The sequence below is a fragment of the Mytilus galloprovincialis genome, chromosome 13 (genome assembly GCF_965363235.1).
Source record: "Mytilus galloprovincialis chromosome 13, xbMytGall1.hap1.1, whole genome shotgun sequence".
Classification (NCBI taxonomy): Eukaryota; Metazoa; Mollusca; class Bivalvia; order Mytilida; family Mytilidae; genus Mytilus; species Mytilus galloprovincialis.
In genome coordinates this window covers 1340490-1363646 of record NC_134850.1, presented here as the reverse complement: position 1 = coordinate 1363646, position 23157 = coordinate 1340490, and the positions used below count along the sequence as shown (strand labels likewise).

The 23157-nt window shown below is 31.3% G+C and overlaps 3 protein-coding genes across 3 annotated transcripts in view; 1 reads left to right on the top strand and 2 right to left on the bottom strand.

Moving 5' to 3' along the window:
• LOC143057338 (uncharacterized) overlaps positions 1-3577 on the bottom strand; it is a 73307-nt gene extending 69730 nt beyond the window's left edge. Inside the window, exons 1-2 of the mRNA XM_076230640.1 lie at positions 3507-3577; positions 938-1003 (exon numbers count right to left, since the gene is read on the bottom strand). Coding sequence (XP_076086755.1) covers positions 938-1003; positions 3507-3522 — 82 coding nt within the window. The 5' untranslated portion in view covers positions 3523-3577. The remainder of the gene's footprint in view (positions 1-937; positions 1004-3506) is intronic.
• LOC143056233 (solute carrier family 35 member F6-like) overlaps positions 1-23157 on the top strand; it is a 514661-nt gene that overhangs the window by 148350 nt on the left and 343154 nt on the right. The window lies entirely within an intron of this gene.
• The window catches only part of LOC143057337 (uncharacterized), a 31970-nt gene continuing 16996 nt past the window's right edge, over positions 8184-23157 (bottom strand). The window contains exons 2-6 of the mRNA XM_076230639.1: positions 13033-13097; positions 11504-11675; positions 9753-10058; positions 8619-8673; positions 8184-8286 (exon numbers count right to left, since the gene is read on the bottom strand). Of these exons, the coding sequence (XP_076086754.1) occupies positions 8184-8286; positions 8619-8673; positions 9753-10058; positions 11504-11675; positions 13033-13065 (669 nt within the window). The 5' untranslated portion in view covers positions 13066-13097. The remainder of the gene's footprint in view (positions 8287-8618; positions 8674-9752; positions 10059-11503; positions 11676-13032; positions 13098-23157) is intronic.

The window sequence follows — 23157 nt, the reverse complement described above, 5'->3', positions numbered from 1 at the left end:
TTTCATAAAATGTTAGAATAGTATGTCTAAATGAGACATCAATCGTTCGTTTGTGTATTGGGGTCTATTAAGGGATGTTTTGGGGTGCTAAACAAGGAAGGGTTTACTATAGTCTCCTATGGGATTTTATTTTCGAAAATTTTCAAATGAATATAACTTGAAAACGTTAAGTGATAAACACACAGTCTTTACAATGATCATAGGACAATAAAACAAATCACATGAAATAAAGGGGGAATCCCTAGGGGGTCATCTCCACCCCCTTAAATTTGAGAATATGCTATTATCTTGTAAACGGTCCAAATCTTCACCCATAAACCATATATTTTCTTGAATGGGACGATAAAACGAATGTAATGATACAAGATGGAAGTCCCTGGGGTTCACTCCACCCCGTTCAATTTTAGAACGTGCTATTGTCTTGTAAACGGACCAGATCCCCACCCCTAGACCATATATACTCTTGTAGGGGACAATAAAATAAATAAAATGAAATTTAAGGGAAGTCCTTGAGGGGGTCACCACCCCCTTATTGTTTGAAAACTTGAAAACGGTAAAGATCCCCAACCTAAACCATTTATATTCTTGAATGGGACAACTAAACAAATCAAATGAACATGGAACCATAGGAATGTGAGTTATGGGAGCTTTGTTTTGGAGACTTCGAAACAGCATCCTGTTACAATTACTTCTTGTTGTTTTTATATGTGTCCTTTCGCGGTCCTTTATAGATGACTCTGTGTATTTGCTCATTGTTGTAGGCCGAAAAAATGACCTATAGTTGTTAATTTCTGTGTCATTTTGGATCTTGTGAAGAGTTGGCTCATTTGTTATCACACACCAAATTCTTTTTGATATGTGTGGTCTACTTCCTTTTTAAATAAACTAGAGAACAATGATATAGAAAAAAAAGCATGTTTATATTGAATGTACTTACTGCTATGTATTTCGATAGATCGCTGCAATCGTCGCCAATTCATCAGTAAAAAAATACATACAACAACTGAAAGACATGTTCAGAATCGATAGGCAATCAGTTGTGTCACTACATGCATAATTACAAACAAGGGCGTATATTGAATAGTTCTAATATGACGTTCGTCAAACGCTTTGAGTACATACCCTTGGTTAGATATGAATGTATTGCTGGGCAGTACCGATCATAGTCCTACGTTATATGATTTTTATGAATAAGCTTTCCGACGTAATTGAACTGTTGATAGTTTGATCATGTTTTGTCACTGATTCAGTTTGCTCCGTTTTTTTAAGTCAATTTATTAGTTGGTTTATTTACGGGAACGGCAAATATTTGCCTCCATATAGAGCACTTTGAAAGAAACAAGTTGTTGTACTCGTCCCTTTATAATGGAAACAATTCATGGGGTCTTGGATATGTTGCTCGTGGTAAAATATTCAGCATAAACGACCAACCCGTGGTAACATCAGTATAAATTCAGGCCCCCACTAGTCATTTTTAATTTTCCTTTGTTGATCTAACCGTGTGTCAGTATGACATCTAGTCCATACCTTTACGAAAAATCTCCAAACAAAATCTTGTTTCGAAAATATCAGAAAATAGGACACGAACATCGTTATAAAAAGTTACATAATTCTGTTAGCATTGTTTTCAAATATAAACAGAATGAGGATATAACGGCAGGGTTTATCCAAGTGATTTCTCATTTAGAAATCGTTGTTTATCGGATATTAAATAAAACCAACTTTTAACTCTGTCTTAATCACTGTGACTTTGAACAGATATATCATGTTATGGTGGGGTATTTGCGAAAAATACCAGTCAAACGACTAAGAAATTTCAAAAGCTGCCATACTAATACTGGTAGCTTTCGGAAGTACCCCTCCATAACATGATATATCTGTTTAAATACACCAAATATGTTTTGATTGAAACTATCTGTAAAGATGAAGGGAAATATTTTGTTTGTACTGATAAGCTATAATCCATAAACATGTGTATGCACTATTTTTGAGGATAAGAGAATATCATAGTACCACGGGAATTATATTTGTCCTGATACACGTTAGTGGTGTCTTAATGTACTGTCATGGTATTAACATTGTATGTGATCGTCTCTCCATCATTAAATCTTTTATTTGTATAGACGTCTTTTTCATCGAGCAGTGGTGTTTTGAATTAACATTATCAATCAGCATTGCTTTATGGTGTTGCCTTAAAAATCAGAATAACGTTCCGAATCAATTTGGCTGGATGAAACACACGAGGGTAAAACAGAGTTATATATTTAGTTATCAAAAGTACCCGGATTATTATTTGGTAATAAAATGGCAAATACAACGATATACAGGGGAATTGAAGGCATGATATTCACTGGCAGTAATTGAAACCAAGTAAACTCGTTTGAAGTAAGGGAAGTTTGCGAAAAATTTGCTGGCTACCAAACAATCTAAATCCGTAATTTTTATATAAGGTGTAATTTTTAATATTTGCTTTTGTGGGTTTTATTTGTGATGTACATTTACTGACGACATGGAAGGATCACTACAGCCTTTATTATCTATTATTATTTGCAATAAAAAAATGTATATTTCATCTAATACTTAAAAATCGCCTTTTATCAGTGTTCATAGAAATAGAGAATTGTTGTATTCTTTTAAAGTATGCACGGTACATAATTTCATTAAGGGCCAGCTGAGGACCAACTTCGGGTTCAGAATTTTCGCGCTACGATGAAGACTAATTGGTGGACTTTGACGGTTGTCTGCTATTTGGTCGGGTTGTTGTCTCTTTGAAATATTCCCGATTTCTCTTTTTTTATTTATTTTGGTGGTTTATTTTTTTTATATATATCATAAATGCTTATTACATAGAAATATAAGCAACGTTCGAATACACGATTTTACTAATCTACAAAAAAATGTGTGCGACATTCTCCATAGCAATTTTACAAAAATATAGCAAGTTTAAAACTTTGCACATTTTAATCATTATGTGCACGATTCTTTGCATGATTTGAACATCTTAAAATACCTTTCCCGTAGCCTCTTCTAAATATGCTTAGAAAAAGTAAAGCAGAATTAAAAAAAAAATCGAACAGTTCTTTATTAAATAAAAGCAACAGTTACTGTAGTATACCGCCGTTCAAAACTCATAAATCCATGGACAAAAAACAAAATCGGGGTAACAAACTAAAACTGAGGGAAACGCATTAAATATAAGAGGAGAACAACGACACAAAATTAAAATGTAACACACACACACACACAGAAACGGACTAAGCATTAGACAAAATCCTATGAGAATAACAGGTATAACATCAAAACCAAATACATGCATTTGGGATAGATAAGTACCGTAACACATCTTATAGTAATGTGAATTCAAACTCAAAAATAAGAGAAAACAAACGACACAGCGTTAAAATGTAACACACACAGAAACGAACTATAATATAACAATGGCCATATTCCTGACTTGGTACAGGCCATATTAAAAATGTTCGTATACTATATTTTAAAGTACTTACAGTTTGCTAATGACATCACTAAAACCCATTTAGCTGCTTCGATGCGATATTTATCTGAAATTATACAATACAAAGCTAATGAAAGTATAATACATTTAATTAAATTCCAATTGTCGATTTTTAATAAAGAATAAAACAACAAAAATACCGAACTCCGAGGACAATTCTGAACGGAAAGTCCCTAAGCAAATGGCAAAAGAAAAAGTTCAAATTAACATATAAATCGAATGGGTAACTACTTTCATTGAATTTTATGGAGATGGTGAGTGGAATCATTTGAAATCAATGCCGTCGTTTTATTGCATGTATCCAGTCATTCGGTTTTTTCTGTTGTGTTTATAACTTGTCGATTACTCTTCACATCATTTTTATCAAGTTACATAAACAAAAAATCACATTGCACGAGCTATGTATACATTAGTTTTGAAGAAAAAACAACAATACAACAAATTCATGGCTTTTGACATGAACAGACATGCAACCAAATCGCGTACGTTCCAACTTTTCATTGAAGATCCCTTTGGTTGACGGATTATAACATACTTACTGCTTTATCGAATGTCTTTTTCGTATCTGAACTAATACGTCACGCACATAAATGTTCATACCATGCAGCTTTCCTTTAAAGGGGATACTCCTAATACAAAAACTGTCTCACCAGAAATAAGAGAAAGAACGACTACTGTCAACGTGAGTTTTACGATAACATTGAAGAATTATCGACATAACGATGTTTTAACTGATCAACTCACTAGACATGAGTTTGCAGCCTTTATTCGTTAGAAGGCATTTTTTTACTCTGATCTGTAATTTAACCGATTGCACTGATGATGCATGCAAAACAGGGGACGCTTACCATGTCGACGCACAACCAGATGACGCTATTATTGGGGCTACATGCTTGCCATTTCCTCAACATTTATTTTTTGCCACGATCTATCACTTCTTATTCGATTCACGAAATTATTATTCCACTCCTGTTGCCTAAGTTTAACAGTGAATATACCTTTAATTGTTCTAGTGATACAGCTCTTGGAATCTTCCCAAAACACGTGTATGGCGTAATGGTGTATTGCAAAAGGTGGAATGGTAGAAGGTGTATGGTGCTATGGTGTATGGTGTATGGTGTAATGAAGTATGGGAAATGATGTGATTGTGTTACATGTTTATAAAGTGTGGTTATTGGATTTCAAAACTATGTAAAATATTGCTATGAACTGATTTTTAATTTTAAACATTAATTTACAATATTGTGATGAAAATTCGTTTTCTTTTTGAATAAATAAATATTGTTGTAGTCGCATGCTTTCTTTAAAAATTAGATTGCATTATGGGTAATTTTGGATTGTGTAGATAGAATGCGTAAGTTGTATGATGCAAAGGGGTAACTTGTATGGTGTAAATGCACAGGGTGTATTGTGAATGGTGTTTGGTGTTAGTAGGGATTTTACACCATCAAAAGACTGTAATTATAATTTTCAATTTCTTCGAATATTTTGCTTAAATACCACAAAGGTAGTTTGGTTAGCGACATGGAACTTGATTGACAATCTTAGTCGAAATATCGGTTTATTTTATTGAGATAAATCTGCCAATGTTTTTTGTAAGTTTTTACACCTCCACCATCATCAGCTTAATAGTGTTTCAACATATTTGTTGTTGTTATATATCATAAGATTAATTTAGTTTTTATTTTCATCGTTAAAACCAAATATCCATTCAAACAATGTATCTAATTAGTAATAACTAATAAATTATTAATAATTCCATGGCTGATTTAATGTTTTTTGCATAACGTTTAGTGTCAAATAATTCATGCATATTTATATTTAAAACGGAATATAGTGACTGCGGACATAAATCATATGTCTTTGCCTATTTCACCTAAGTGACATTTTAACGTTAATTGTTTATATATTGTTTCATACTGGCGTACATTTATACCTATGTTCTGTACAATTGATCTAATGCAATATCTGAACTATTCAAATGAGTTACCTCATATGTTGAAAATTCAAAAAAACAATTCATTAAGTCAATTATATGTATGAGTAGCCAAAGGTTTTATTTACAATGTTCTTCAACTTTATACTGTATTTGACATTTTTTTTAACTTGTTTGATTTAAGCGCTATAGATGAGTCCTTTTTGACAAAACGCGGGTCTGGTGAAATATTAAATCCTGGTATTTATGATTCGATGCTGGCGGGAATTACTTCCAGAAAGTTTGACCAGCACACTAGTCAGCACGTTTGTGATTACATGAATTATCATTATCTTAAATTCAAAAAAAACTTTAAATTGGTCAAAATACAAATGTACTAATTATTTTCTACCCTAGGAAAACATACATTTAGCTTAGTTAATTTTGGAAAAAAAATATTTGGCACTTTGAATTCTCAATGCTCTTACTTTGTATACTTTACACAGTCAGGGGCATTAATTAAACAAGTAACATTTAAAATTACCTAAACAAGTAATGTTGAAAACGTTTTATAAATTACTTATATAAGTAACTTTTCTAAATATTATTTTAATAGGTGTCCAACTATACAGATTTTACTAGCTTTAACAAATTTTCATGGTTATCTGGATATTTTTCCCATGAAATATAAAATTTAATCTTTCTGAAACACTAATTGCCTTTCTGACGCACTTATCTTTCATATTGACGCTTTTGGGTCAAAGATTGGTCTCTTGGGACTATTAAAATGTCGTTTTCCTCAAAAATCTTGAAGGTAGACAGAAATAAATAGATAGAAACTTGTGAATTAATTAAGATTTGAAGTTATTTATAATTTGTAACCCAAAACAATTACATATGATCCTAAAATAAGTGTTATTACTAAGTATTTCAAAGATGTATAAAATAACTTATTCAAGTAATATTTTTGTCATTATTTTTAGTAACCCTTTATCTCTATACTCCTTTAAAATCTAATGAATTCTTCATTTAAAAATTATGTAAAAATTCATGAAAACTACATTTAGTTCATGCTTCTATTGAAATTTAAAATAACTCTACTGAGTAATTTTTTTGTTTTTTAAAACAAAAATTACTTATATAAGTAACTAAAAAAAAATTCTGATTAAATATATTAGTCGAAACTTGCAATATCAGCCCTGATTGATGATGTATTAAATCATCAGTCATACTGTTTACATTGATTTGTAATGAAGGCAAACAGTATAATAGTCATTATTTGGCCCTAAATTCTAAAAATGAAGAAACTGTTGCAAGCCTTTTTGAATTTTGTTAAATTGTAATAACAAAAACAACAGGTAAATATAATATTGACACCAAAATGTATAAAGGTCAGCTTACACCAAAAAGATAGTTTGCTCACGATAAGCTTTGTAAATACATTTTATAGCTTTTTTATCTAGCTGTTTGCATGTGATAAATACAAATCACAAAATTGTATTATGTTGGCAAATTTTGCTGTTTTGAGCGAATCGTTTGACGTCTGATGCCCTTATCCGAATATGTCAGAAGCAAATTCAAAAATACAAATGAAATAATGTTAATGTTCGTAAGACTGATTTCCTATGCACATTTGTATGATGACTGTTGATCAATTTATAATATCTTTAATTTCAAATTCTAAGGCCAGGAAAGAGACTTCAACAAATTTCCTTTGGTATTACCGATAAAAACATATTTAGCATTTTCGAACGATAATTAGTTAGTACTTAATAGTTTTCCCACGAGGATGCTGTGTGTCAGTGTAAGATCACCCCGATGGCCGGAGGCCAGAGGGTGATTTAACACTGACACACCAAGTCCGAATGGGATAACTATTTTACACCCCAGCTGTTTTTAGATTAGACGAAAAAAACATTTACAGTTCACAAAATCTAGTTTAGAACGCCACACAACCATTATAATATACTTTATATATTACTATATGATGTATACCCTTTATGACCCCCGAACACGATGAGTAGATATCAAACAATGTCAACTCGCCCCACTGGCCAATCGGTCCACACTATATCGCCACTTTATAAAAAAAATCGCCCCACTCTTGTTTACCGACTCGCCCAACTTTAAAAAAAATGTAAAATCAAATTTAACAATCAGTCTGACAACTCACTTATTAACGAAAAGGGTTTAAAACCCACTGAATAAAGGTCTGCCAACTCACCCCACTTATGAAAATATCTTGCTCCCTTTTTTAAGTATGTTAAATTACCGATAGTTCGTATCCAGTCGTCCTGGTGTAGTGGTATGTGTCGTGGCTTGTAATAAAGATAAAAAAAAATGTGTCGTGGCTTGGTATGCTAAAGGTCTTGAGCTCGAATCCCAGCATATACACTGGATTTTTTTCTACATGAATTTAGATAGATAGTCTTTTCTGTACAATTAGTTATAAGTTTTATAGTGAATTCGACATTCCCGCCAAAATGTTACAGAACAAAGGAAAGCATGCATAACAAAGAAACTCAAACTGGGGTGATCTGGTAGGGGTGATCCGGCTCAGATCAACCCTGTTAGAACAAAGGAGCTCGGATGTTACATTTGTTATCATTAATTTCCCAAATCCAGACTGTCAAGGTTTTGTTTAATTTTTTCCTACTGTCTTTTAATCGAATAACAATTAAAACTTCTAAAAATATATCTCAAAACAACGATTTACTTAATTTATTATTGATTGATTCGTTATGTATCGCGTACTTAAGATACCAGCGATACATTCAAACTCATAAACTTACTAGTAGGAATATGTTTTAGGTTGTATTTGTAGTTATCAAACTCTATTTTCTGTGATATATTAAACCTGTAAAAAAAGCATATAGTACATAGTTACTGTAGCATAGATCGTACAATACATTTCATAAAAAATATTCAAAATATCAGGTTTAAAGAATGTAGTTTTTGAAGTTTCTGAAATAAGTCGTCGTTAACATAAATGCAAAACTCTTTTCTTTTTAGTATAAGTATAACATATCCAAACTTTGGAGTCGATATTGTTTTGCTCATAGTGACAACTAACATTGATCATATGTTCACACGAGTTTAATGAGACAAAATACTTACCGATTTATTTTGAATAATGTGTAGTAATTGATGGACATATCAAAGCAGTTTGAGAAATAATCAAAAACTTACATATCTCCTAAATGAGGGCTTCTTGTTATTTTCAATTCATGATAGCATTTAATGTCTGAAAAATAAAAAAGTCTCTTTTATGTAAGCGGTTCACATATGGAGAACATTTTTCAGTAAGTTGTAATACGCGTTAGCAAGTTAGTATACACAATTAATACTCTATGTCAAGCTCTAACGCGTACAAGTCTGTCAAACTTGTGAACTAATGTAATAGTAACCTGCAATTTCAATCTAGTACTCAATAAACTACATTAAACTATGCAACAAATACTGACGGGATTCCTGTTTTATGGCTAACACATGAACAATACAAATGCAAAGAGCTTAATACAATGGCCAAATATATCAGGTTTAAATCTTTAGAATAATTCAACATGTACTAATTTAATTTTGGATGTAACGAGTCTTCTGAATTTGCTGAAGTTTTTTTGTTTATCAGCTCTCAGACATAATTTTGTAATGTAATCGTGACGTCATCAACGTTTTATCGTGGTTTACTTCGGTTAAAATGGAATTAAGAATTAAGTTATATGAAATGACAGATATATTTTCTACCTATATGAAATAACATTAGAAAATGTGATGCACTCTTCGTCTCTCTTTAAAATAAACCGCTATGTGGGTTATACAGTGTGCACCACAATGTTGATGCTATTCCGTCATCGACAGAAAACATATTACTGGCTTTCCTCAATAAACATTAAGTGTATATAGTATCAATTTATCATTATTAACTGATATGAAAACAAAAGTGCTAACTACTTAAATAGACATACCCCGGCGGCTAAACGTCAATCAGTTATATCAATGGACTAGCCTTATTAAAAGAAAAGGATACTTAACCCGAAAACTACTTTATAACATTCATACCAAGCAGTTTATGTAATTTTTAAAGAAAAACGGTATTGTCATTGGTTCATCTGCATTCAGATTTTTGTTGAAAGCTTCGTGCGAATTTGACGAATGCTCAATTGCTTTTGTATAAATGACAAAAGGTCATTAACAGACAACCTGGGGAGCAATTGATAACAATGAATGTGTCTGCTTCTATGTCGAATTGAATAGGTGAAGTTATTCATTTTGATCAAAAATGAATATTGATTAGATTCAAAACTGACAAAAAATTCATTTTACCTCTCAGTCCAATCGTTTCGTTGTATGAATTGATTCCAAGATAACAGGAGCAATCGTCAGTTGAAGGATTGCAGTAACATTGGTTATTCGAGTTCCTGACAAAAGTATATCCTTTATCAGTATTACAAATACATGTTGTGTCTGATCTTGTGTTGCTATTTTCATATGTCTCCTGACCTAGGCTGTTACAAAGTGATTTTTGAAAAGTGCAGTCACTGTACCCAACTGTCTCAAAAATGAAAGGCTGATATCGATTACCACTACATGCTGCTCTGTTTAAGTTAGGTTGAAAGACGTATTTATAACCTGCAAAGAAAGTGAATAATATTCATGGACATGAATGTTTGAATACATTTACTTTGATAACGTTTCTTTTTTTATATATTAAGTGAAATTCTGCTATATCTGTAATTTGCCATATCAATAGTCACCAAAATTAAATTTTTAAACTTGATATTATACTTTTACTACCAAGTCGAAAGGAGTAAGACCCCTTTTTGGCCCCAAAATATAGCAATTTTACAAAATTGTTAAAATGTAAACTTTTATCTATTAGTTGAACAGTAGAATGCTTCTGTTACGTAAATATGGGCTGTTTTTGACAATACAATGCACATATATCGGGTAAAAGTACCATTAAGTCATGCTAAATCACTGAAATCTTCACAATTCTAGCATTTTAGTTAAATTTTAGACGGTTTTCGTGTAAAACGAAAGTGGCCGCATTCGTGTTCATCCTTAATATTAAAATGTAAGTTGTATTTTATGATAATACATAACATATATAAAGGTTGAGGATGAACACGGATGCGGCCACTTTCATTTTTGACAAAAACCATCTGAAAAGTGGCATATTTGGTAGATCTTTCATATTTGAGCTTGAATCGGATCGTTTTTAATGACGAAATCTGTTAAAATCTTTCACACAAACTAATTGAATCAAATAAAATAGACACTTTAGTGTTTAAAAAGTGGTCAAAATCTTTCGTCAGATGAACCTGAAATTTAGGGCCAAAATCGGTCCTTATCGGACCTACTCCTTTGTGATTATAACACAACAGCTCAATTGTTAGGACTCATTAGAAAGATATTTCACTTGACCTATGTATTTATCTATTCGAACGGTAAAATTTCATTTAAGTGTATTTGAACCTTCAGCCTCAAAATACATGATATATTAGAATAATAAAATCTGAAGCGAGATGATGTATCTAATATTTTTCTTTTATACGTTTTCAAGACAGAATTGTCAACTCAAACACTTCTAAACATTAAAAAGTGTACTCTACTTCCCCTTTTTGATGATTTTTTTCCTTTTTTGGGGGATTTTTTTTAAACAAAAACTGTCACCGGGGGTAAAATTGCTAATTGTTGGTTTTTAACAATAAGGAAACAGTGACAGGCTGAAACATAAAGATGTTGACAACAGATAAAATTGTGAACCTTATAATCAGCACGACTTTATCAGATTACAGTACTAGCATTCTAAGCTTTAGATAAGGCGTATGTACTTTAATTTAGTCAAGATTCCGCGATGTCGCTGGTGTTTTTCAGTATCTTTAATACTGAAAGCTAATCTATTTACATATCTGTTTTATCATGAATCGAACATCTTAATGTTGAATGTTTAGAAAATATGAGATTTGTTTTTTATTTTGCCATGTTCAATCTGATGAAGCTCAAAAAGAAAAGAAAAAAGAAACTCTCCTATCATGACCTTTATGGAACAAACGTTTATAAAAATAACTTACCAGGACCTACAATGCTAGGTCTATAACATCTATCTCTGTATACATTTATTTGAAGGTTTATGTCGAATAAACAAGTATAGTTTGTTGTCGGATTACACATGGATTTGGCTCGAAGATTCCAGTGTGCCTGCGATGGACAGATGAACTCGTATGATCCAATTAATGATACCATCTACAAAATAGAAGTAAAGAATACAAGTTCAAACAGAATTTTCTTTTGATACCCTTTCCTGATAACAAAAGTGCTGTAATAAATTAATTCTGTAAATTGATCTATAAAGTGATCTGCAATTGTTTCAAGGTTATGAGTGTAAATGAATATGACTGTGTTAAACATTTCTGGGATTTGGGCTGACGACATGATTGTTTTTATAGTTTTTTAAGGTAAAAATTCGTTTTATTGCAGTCCTTTCAATTTCAGATTAAAACAAAATACGCAATATATCAATAAAAATCGTGTATGAGGATACTATGGCCACACATACCATTTATCGAACAATTTAATTGACTCATTCCTTAGAATTATTCTAGTACAGTTTCATCAGATTCAGAATTGGTAAGCATATTACGTAATACATATACTTTTAATAACTGTATAGAAAACAAAGACAATCAGGTATCAGCAAAAAGTAAAATAGCAAAAAAAAAAACTAAATGCAAAGAAAATTTAAAGCGGAAAGTGATTTATAAAATGACCAAATCATATGCTTCAGCACATCAAACGATTATAAAACAACTGTTATATACTTTAATAAACAGACGGTTTTTTTTTTAAATAAACCTGGTTCATCAACTATTATAATTAGAACACACACTATTGACGTTTATTTCGTCCGATTAGCAGCTGCAGGTTCTTAAATACGTGAGATGTATATCCCATTTCCAATTGTAGTTGGGGTATTCTAAGGTTCTGAAATTTGTTATTTCAAAATCAAATCGTCTCGTTTGCTTTAGGTTCTAGTACTAAGATGACCGCTCGAGCCAAATCGAGATATAAGTCTAATAATGCGACGGAGGTAGCCGTGTCTATTGTTTCCTTTATTCTAGTTCTGAAGGATATATTAATTGAACATACTCAGAGTTTAAAGTGTAAAGGGAATGACCATCATCAATAAATCATACGATATCTTTTTTTAATTTCTATTGAAACGCTTTTTTTTTCTAAAGGCCCATTTAGAACAGTCATAATTCTCTACATTGGATTTAATGTCCTATTATATATATAAAACGGGAAACACGTATGAACCACAACAACAAACGACAACCACTAACAGGAACGTATTATAGTACTTTGAAATCAAAGCTACCTTTAAAATGTACTGTTTAAACACTCTTCCATTTAGGTGCTCATGGAACAGTAAATTGGCATGTAAATCAAAACGTTTAAACCAAAAGTATCGTATGTGCTTAGTTTTATTTTGATGCGATCACTTCATGGTAAACTTACCGGTACTTATTAGGAAGGAATGAAACGGGAAAGTAAGAAAAACGCTCTATAATAAAATGTTTCAGTTTTATATTATACATACCTGAAAGACAGTCAGTAAGATTAAGATGTCCATCAAATTGTTTCTTCAATTCTTAAATTTGCCACCTAAAACGATCACATTATATTAATTAACTTTTTGATTGAATGGCGTTTACTTGACGCCGCATCGCCACAAAACGGATCCATGATATATCGACGAGAATATATTATCTTTTAAACAAGCCAGTTTCAAAAATCAGGTCTTTCAATTTACTAAACCTTTGATTTTAAGCGCATCTATATTTGCACATACAATATACCTAGATGTTTCAGTGACAACATTTTTAAATCATTTTGCACTCATATAACATATTTATATTTTGGAATATGTTATAAATGTTCTTAAAATTGTTAATTTTATTTAGATTGGAATATTGTTGAATAAATCATCCATTTTATAAAATGTGTTCTCAAGATATCTGAAAAGTCGATACATTTAATTAGATATAGAAAGATGTGGTGTGAGTGCCAATAACACAACTCTCAATCCAAACACATTAAGTTGTATATTTGAAATCGTAAGGTATCATTGTCGTTTGTTGATGTAGCTCGTAAGGGTTTTTCGTTCTTTATGCAGATTAGACAGTTGGCTTCCCTGTTTTAAGGAATTTGCACTAGTAATTTTTGGGCCCTTTAGAGCTTACTTTTCGGTGTGAAATGGCTTAACACAATCAAAATACATATTCACAAAAAGTATACATGCACTGAACGAACAAAAAATTGATCTTAGACACAATGTAAATAAAAAATTATTTAAACAAGTTTTTTTCATGTACATCAGTATCAGATTAACAACCATAACTTTACACAAAATGCCGCCACGTATTTAAATGTGGTTGTAAACGAATTTCTAATGGAATAATCTTGTTTTCATGTTAATTTTTCTCCATAATATCTTCATGAAAGGGATTGGCAACATTTTAATAATTGATTGCCTTCAAATGCCTTTAGCGTGACGGTATATGCGAGATCAGACTTAAAGGAGAGAGTGAAGGATAGTCAGATTCTACATACAGACTTTTTATTTGCGTGGTTATAAAGGTAGCAAGACATAGACGAAACTTTGGTAATGCACAGCCTTGACAAATTCGATCGTTGATTCTCTTTCGGAGCTATACTATATGAAACCATTAACTAGTTTAGACCAAACGGGACATCTATATACATTTATTAACATTTGAGATCATCAGCCCAGTCAGAGCTACCCATAACGTTTAAACAATTCAAAGCTTTAACATACTTCGATTTTAACTATTTGATATGGGGAGAAGTTAACCTTCTGTAGCGATTTTAGTTTGTCAGTATTATTAATTATTACATTTCTATATGAGAGTGATATTGTGTTATTGAATAAGGATTATTGTTCGACTGTTATATTATGTTGAACTGATATTATACATTTACATTGTGATTTAAATTGAGACTTTGCGTTGTGGTTTGTTTTCTTTGTGCCATTTTAACATGGATTTTACGTAATTTACGCTACCTCAAAATAACACATCGACAAACAAGAATCCATAAAAAACCGACTACGCTACACTTATATAAAAAAAGAGACAATAAACGTTGTTATTTCCCGATAATTTTTTATGTTGAAATTTTAGATCAATCCAGATGCCCTTTTTTCAACTCTACAAGAACACCTCTGTACTTGGCATTCTATATTAATCATATATTATACTATGTGACAAATTGAAAATCTGCAATTGTTGTTTTTTTATATCTGTTCATCAAACGTCTTCATAAAAAAAGGCTTACATAAACGCATGAACAGACACTATCATTCAATGGTATTTTGCAAGAATTTTATTGATTCCTTATATTTATTAAATTGTTTTTCGATAACACAACTAGTAACTAAGAGACCAGCAACATGTATGAGGTAAATAGTGGGATATTGAGAATCTATCCCTTAAAAAAACTTTAAATATTGCTACTCTTTTGTCCAATTAAAGTTTTTAATAATAGAAACTGATTATTAATAACTTATGCGGATATAGTAAAAAATACTTTATCAGAATGAAATAATAAAGATCACAATTTAGAAAATAACAAATTGAAATGGGATACCATAAAAAGTGAAATAAGAGGCGCAACCGTCAAATATTCGAAATATAAAAACATTAAATTACGGGAAAGAGAGCCCAATTTAAAAAAACGACAAGACGAAGTTCAGAAAACTCTCTATGGTACATATTTAGATAAAGATATACATAATCTTTTGATTGAATTAGCCACTGTTAAAGAAGATTGAGAGCAAATAGTAAATAACCAAACAAGGGGGCTATTATACGATCACACGCCGAGCACTGTGAAGGCAATAAAGGAAATTCAAAATATTTCTTATCATTAGTAAAACGCAATTATAAAAATAAATGTATAAACAAATTAGTTGTAAACGACATTGAAATTGTGTCACAAGAAAAAATTCCAAACGAAGAGAGACATTTCTATGTAAATTTATACGCATCTAAAGAAGACCCTGATAAATATTCAGGTGATTCTAATTTTTTTGACTTAAATTTTATTCCTGAGCGTACAGATCTGGAAAAGGATATAGGCGATGCAGATATTTCAGAATGTGAATGCGTTAAAGTTTTTAAAACATTTAAAAATAATAAAAGCCCTGGTACAGACGGGCTTACTGCTGAGATTTACAAATTTTTCTGGATTGATATAAAAAAATATGTGTTTGAAAGGTATGAATATTCCTTCGAAACCGGACCCCCCCCAATAGACCAAAGCCGGGGTATTCTTACTCTTATTCCAAAGAAAGATAAAGATATAACAATATTGTCGAACTGGCGTCCCCTCTGTGTCTTAAATTTTGATTATACATTATTAGCCAAAGTTATTGAGGAAAGAATGAAATTATTTCTTCCAAAGCTTATAGATCCGGACCAAACGGGATATGTGGCTGGTAGATACATTGGTGAAAATCTACGACTCGTTGTGATATTATATTGTTAAATACTTTAAAGAATTACCCAGGGCTTATATCACTGGTCGATTTCGAAAAGGCGTCTGTTACGCTAGAATGGAAATTTATTAAAAAAACATTGGTTTGTTTTAATTTTGGTAGCAATTTCCGGAAATGGGTCTTAACTTTATATTCAAATATATGTAGTCTTGTCGTTAATAATGGATTTAGTTCTAGTCCATTCACAATTGAGAGAGGTGTTCGACAAGGGTGTCCTTTGTCTCCTTTTTTTTATTTATTCTGCCCGTTGAACTGCTGGCAATAAGTATTCATAAGAACAACCAGATATCTGGTATAAAAATTGGGTATACTGAAATCAAAATGTCACAGTTGGCTGATGATACAACTTGTTTTTTGAAAGATGTATTCTCCGCGCAAATGTTATTAGATTCCTTTAACGGTTTTGAGAAGTGTTCAGGATTAACAGTACATTTTTCTAAAACCGAAGCAACATGGATTGGAAGAAATAAGTTCAACAAAGAAGGTTCCCTTCCTATAAAATGGACAGATGGTTTTAAAACCTTAGGTTTAAAATGTAATGCTTTTGAAGAATGGTTTGTTCTAATTTAGATACATGCATACAAAAAATGGAATCAATAATCAAACTATGGAGGATCAGAAACCTTTCCTTGATCGGAAAAATTGTAATTCTTAAATCACTTGCAATATCGAATAAAATTGAAAATGGAAATAGGGAATATGTCAAAGAGACAACAACCCGACCATAGAAAAAAAAAAAACAACAGCAGAAGGTCACCAACAGGTCTTCAATGTAGCGAGAAATTCCCGCACCCGGAGGCGTTCCTCAGCTTACCCCCAAACAAATATATATTAGTTCAGTGATAATGAACGCCATACTTATTTCCAAAATGTACACAAGAAGCTGAAATTAAAATAATACAAGACTAACAAAGGCCAGAGGCTCCTGACTTGGGACAGGCGCAAAAATGCGGCGGGGTTAAACATGTTTATGAGATCTCAACCCTCCGCCTATACATCTAGCCAATGTAGAAAAGTAAACGCAAAACAATACGCATATTTAAAAATCGACGCTTGTGTATGTCATTTCATCTACACATGTACCAAAATCTTATGTAATTAAAATACAACGTGGTTTTTTTATAGAATGGTAGTACTCCGAAAGTTAAAACGGAAGTTATTCAAAAGTCTCTTAGCGAGGGGGGGGGGGGGACTGAACGCTCCAAATTTTGAAGTACAGCTGTGATCTTTTCGTATTATGTGGGTAAACAGATTTCTGTCAGAACATGACTCCAAATGGAAACATGTTTCCAAAGCATTTTTTCCCTTCTTGATTTAAAGGACTTGTTTATGAGCAGATGTGAATTTTTTGAATTTGAAAACACCTCTTTTTTATATAGAAGTGCTATCTGCTTGGATACGTTTCAAGGGTATTTTCATCCCGTTAAATGCATTTCATGTTAAAAAGGAATTTATTTGGTTCAATCCGTTTATCAAAATTGATCAAAAAAGTATTTTTTACAGATCTTGGTACATAAAAGGCATAAGGTTCACCAATGATATTGTAGATGATAAAGGCGAATTTTTGTCTCATGACGCTATTAACAAAAACTATTTAATTAAATTTATTTTTTAATATGGTTATAGTATAATGTATTCCCAAGTATTCTTAAGACGTATCATATACTGAGTATTCACACCACTAACTTGTAAATTTTTACAATGTCTTATTTGCATAATGTCAATAGTATAACAATGCAACACATGTCATGTAATTCACTTGTGTCTTGTAAAAATGTATGTATGCACTGTAGTTTGAGCACCAAAAAGATCAATAATTAAAAAAAAAAGATTATTAATAACTGAGTGTTGTTAATAAATCATAAAGTAATACACTGCTCTTAATTTCAAGTTTTGTTGCAAACAAATATTAGATTTAGTCAGTTTTATTATGTATAATTACTCGCCAAATTTGTGTTATACTAAAAATAGATTAAGGACTGAAAGCATATTTACATAATATTTGTGTTATATGAATTTAAGGCGCAATTACTACATAAGTAAGCCGCCTACCAAAAGCAATAACAACAACAAGTATGATTTGCATTTATTTTGCATCATTGTTCCTCTTTATTTTATCTTCCTAAATTACAATAAAATATCTGACATTTATATTGATATTGAATTCATATATATTGAATTCATATATTTTGGAGTAAACATATGATTTTTATTACTTTTAACCGGCAAATAAGGGAATAGTGGGAACATCCTGTAGTTTTCCAGCCAATAAAGAATCAAGCATGTTTATTTGTAATTTATTTAAACCCCCCTCCCCCTCTCTTTTTCCGTTTTTTTTTCCAATGAGAGTCAAATGTTAGCTTAATTCGCTCAAAATTTTCATACACTGCTTGCGTAAAATATCGCAATAGTGTATGACGTTTATCTTTTATTTGACATGTTTTTTTTAAATTATTTAATTCTTGAATTCTCAGCTGACGGAAAGGGGAAAAGTTTTGTTTAAACATGTTAAACTGTAACCTACATTTACTGGTATTTGGACATTTAAGTTTCTAGTCAGTCTAATTTTGCTACTTCTTCTAAATTTAAAATTTCCGGTTAACAAAACTATGAATTTTACGAAAAACTAAGGATTTTCTTATCCCAGGAATAGATTACCAAAGCTGTATTTTGCAGAATTTATTTTGTTATTTTTGGGTCTTCAATCCTCTTCCGATTTTTACTTTTTTGGCTTTATAGCTATTTTGATCTGGGCGTCACTGATGAGTCTTGTGTAGACGAAACGCGTGTCTGCCGTATTTAATCATAATCCTGGTACCTTTGATAACAATTTACACCACTGGGACGATGCCACTGCTGTTGGACGTTTATTCCCCGAGGATATCACCAGCCAAGTAGTTAGCCCTTCGGTATTGACATGAATATCAATTGTATGGTCATTTTTATAAATTTTCTGTTTACTAAACTATAAATTTTACGAAAAAAAATAAGGATTTTCTTATCCCAGGAATAGATAACCTTAGCTGTATTTTGCACAATTTCTTTTAGAATTTTGGGTTCTCAATGCTCTTCAACTTTGTACTTGTTTGACGTTATAGCTATTTTGATCTGGGCGGCACTGATAAAAAATGTGTAGACGAAACGCACGTCTGGTGTATTCAATTATCATCCTGGTACCTTTGATAATAATTTACACCACTGGGTCGATACCACTGCTGGTAGACTTTTCGTTCCCATAGGCTATCACCAACCCAGTAATGAGCACTTTGGTGTTGACCAGAATATCAATTATACGGTCATTTTTATAGATTTCCTGTTTAAAAAACTATGAATTTTACGAAAAACTAAGGATTTTCTTATCCCAGGAATAAATTATCTTACCTGTATTTTGCACACATTTTTTTGGAATTTTGGGTCCTCAATCCTCTTCAACTTTGTACTTGTTTGGCTTTATAGCTATTTTGATCTGGGCGTCATTGATGTGTCATATGTATAAATTTCATGTTTACAAAACTATGAATTTTACCAAATAATAAGGATTTTCCTATCCCAGGAATAGATAGCCTAAGCTGGATTTGGCTCACATTGTTTTGGAATTTTGGATCCTCAGTCCTCTTCAACTTTGTTCTTGTTTGGCTTTTTAGCTATTTTGATCTGGGCGTAACTGATGAGTCTTGTGTAGACGAAACGCGCGTCTGGCGTATATATACTAATACACGAGAAGACCTTATTTTGTGTGTCGCATCTCTTTTTTCCACAATAAACTATTCATCATACCTCTGTGTCCTATAGGATACATACATAGTCGCATTTGTCATCCATTCTTATGATTATTCAGTTTGGGTTATTTGGGGAGAAAAACTAAAATGATTTGTTTTTCAATAACGTGGTGTATAAGGTGAAATAATTGAGTAATAGCGTTCACATTTGTTTCACCACCTTAATCTGTTAGACGTATTTGAAAATTGAAACAACTTTTCCGTATATTCAAACACTTAACTTGGTATTTATAACAGGAATAACATCAAATTCAGACAGTTATCACTAGTATTATATGGAAAAACAAAAATAATGTTTCAATTGCTTTGGTTTTCGGCTTAGTTATAACCTCTTTAAATGATTATGACTTATTATGGATTTTTTTTTCTAAATTATAACACAATCGAATATTTATAATAATGAATATAAACTCTTTTTTACACCTATTTGATGGTTTATCCTTAAAATAAATTTTAAAAATACTTGTAGTTGCCTTATATGTAAAAACATCTTGTTTGAAATTTACCAATACATTTATTACTCCCAAATTTGTTAAAACTTATAGAAAAGTGACTGAACACAGATTTGTTCTCAAGGTGGTCAAATATTTAGTCTCTGCTATATAAAACTAAATGTTATAATGTCTTAATTAGAATCAATATCATTAGGGAACAACGAGCTGCTTTGTTACAAAGGAATTTAAATGCATCTTAGAAGGCTGACATCTAGAAAATCAAATGTTTTGCTATATCTTTTTTCGTATTAATTTTGAGTATGCCTTAAAACAGTCAATGAAAGTTATGACACTCATATTTCTATGAAATTGAAAGAAAAAAACACTTTATAAATATCAGCTGGATAGATTTTCAAGTATTGGAAATCCAGTGATGTGTAAAGGATGAATCAGTTAAATAGCTGGGTTAGACCGTGGGTTTTCCTGTTTGAATTGTTTTACACTAGTATCTTTTTTTTTTAAACCAGTATTAAACTTAGCTGCTCCAGAAGGGTCAGCAGTTATAGTCACAAAAGTGACTCCTGCCTGTGTGCTGTTGTATAATTAAATTGATTAGTATGTCCAGTATCTATGCATATAGCTACTATTACAATAGCAGGTTGATAACTCAAACCTTAAGAATCACAATTTACAACTGTATACAAAGTTTCTTAAAATTTACTAAAATTACACGTTTGATTTGAAATGAGGGTTTCTGGGGAATGAATAAATAAAGGCAACAATAGTATACCTCTGTTCAGAATTCACAAATAATGTGTGGACAACAAATCCATGTTACACTTTAAATCAGAGGGAACACATCAGTTATTCTAAGAAACAACTAAACAATAGAAACACTGAATTGCAACAAAAACAAATGTCAAATTACAACATAAAAACACTATTTAATAGATAAGAATATTTTAATGGGTGACTTTGTAATTTTTTAAAAGAAAGTCGAAAGATACAGAATGGATGTTTAAATTTACAAGTAAACGACAAACTGCCAAAGTCATGCCAAAAATGAAACATGACCAAAGGCAAACAACAATATTTACATCACAAAATGGGAGTTAAATTAATGTCGATCAACATGAACTACCACAAAATTTGTACATGCTACCTTTGATGTAATTACAGCAATTTTATATGATAGAAACGAAATCCTTAGAATTCTTCGCATTAAAATTTGATGTATTAAAAAATATCAGAAAAGCCGTTTTTCGTTTTCTCTTTTTTGCTGCCATTTCGAAAATTCTCGATATTAAAAAAAATCTAAATGCAACAGATTGACTTACTAGATAAGATATTTATATTTCATTTACTTTTAGAAAAGTTGTGTGGGTTGTTTTTAAACATGGTTGTGTAATTTAGACGTACACCATGTTGGAAGTCTCTAATTGGGTCCATAGCTTCAAATTATTATTAAACATATGTTAAAAACTGTGCAAAGTTTCATTTTATTATCACCTATCCCACGATTTTGCACGTACCAGCTGATTTAGTATAACGCACATTGATCCCCTGATGGAGTTTATGATATCGTTAAACAAATATAATTTAATTTGAATAACTTAAGCATTGTTCAGCACTTAATATATAGTTAATCTAATCATGTAAAATTGAAGTTCGTTTGATGTTAGTATAAAATGATGGTATGAAGATTGCACTTGACATGATAAAATAACAAATTACTTGTAAAAGGTTATAATATGTCACGTAATAATATATCAACGGATTTGCAATAACAAAGTAACATGCCTTTTGGATAGGATAGACTCATAGTCCTGTTTTGTTTGAAGTATTCACTGACCTGTTAAGGGAGCTCGCTTCTCGGTAAATAATTAACTTTTCAAGACACTAGTTTATATTGATAGGGGACTAATAATGGAATCCAAAAAGCAAAAAAAATATATAGGTCACCGTGCTTGTTTTCGAGATATTAGCCATTGAAATTTTGGCGGGAAAATATCCTCTCTTGACTTTTCATAGCTTTATCATTGACAAGTTTAAGTTCTCAAAAACTATTAAAAAATAATTAAAATTTTATAAGACATTTACAGATGACTTATCATTATACATGTAAAAGATTTACAAAAAGAAAAATGGAGGTCACCGCGCAAAGCATTCAAATGGATAAAACCAGAGGATTCCGAAAATCTGACAAAAAATCTAAAATATGACAAGCCAGCTTCCTTAAAATTCCTTTGGAAATTGTAATGATTTAATTATTTCCAGCCCACCTGGTAACTGTTTTTTTTTAGTAAGAACCTTATCCTTCTAAACATTTATCTGATTTTATTTTCAAAATCGTTTTTTTGTTTGTTTGTTTGTTTGTTTATCTTCAACGTTAATGCAATTGTAATATAACACATATTATAACACATATTATAATATTTACATTATATTAAACAAAGTCTTCAACGATTTAATAAGTAAATGCGTTGGAATAATTATAATATTGTGAGTGTGTTAACTATTCAGAATGACTTAAAAATAGGCTGAAACATAAGAAGTATACAGGTAAATATATCTACAACATTTCTGTGTTTCCAATTAAGGTCTTTCCTTTTTCAAAAGGGAAAGACCTTACTGTATTTCTTCTGTTTATTATTATTATTATTATTATTATTATTATTATTATTAGGTCTTTCCACTTTTCTGTGGAAAGAACTATTGTTTTTCTTCTGATTATTTTTTTTTCTTCCGCCAAATTTTGTTCTTGCGATAAACATTTGTTTCGCAATATGTCGCTTAGAGATTTGGTATATGATATCGAACAGTTTATGCGCTTTTAAAATTTACCCTGCGTAACCGAATACTTTTCTTTGTAGGAGTTATCTCCCCAAACACTGTTTTAGTTGTGATCACAACTCCTTCGCAACCGTAAAAGA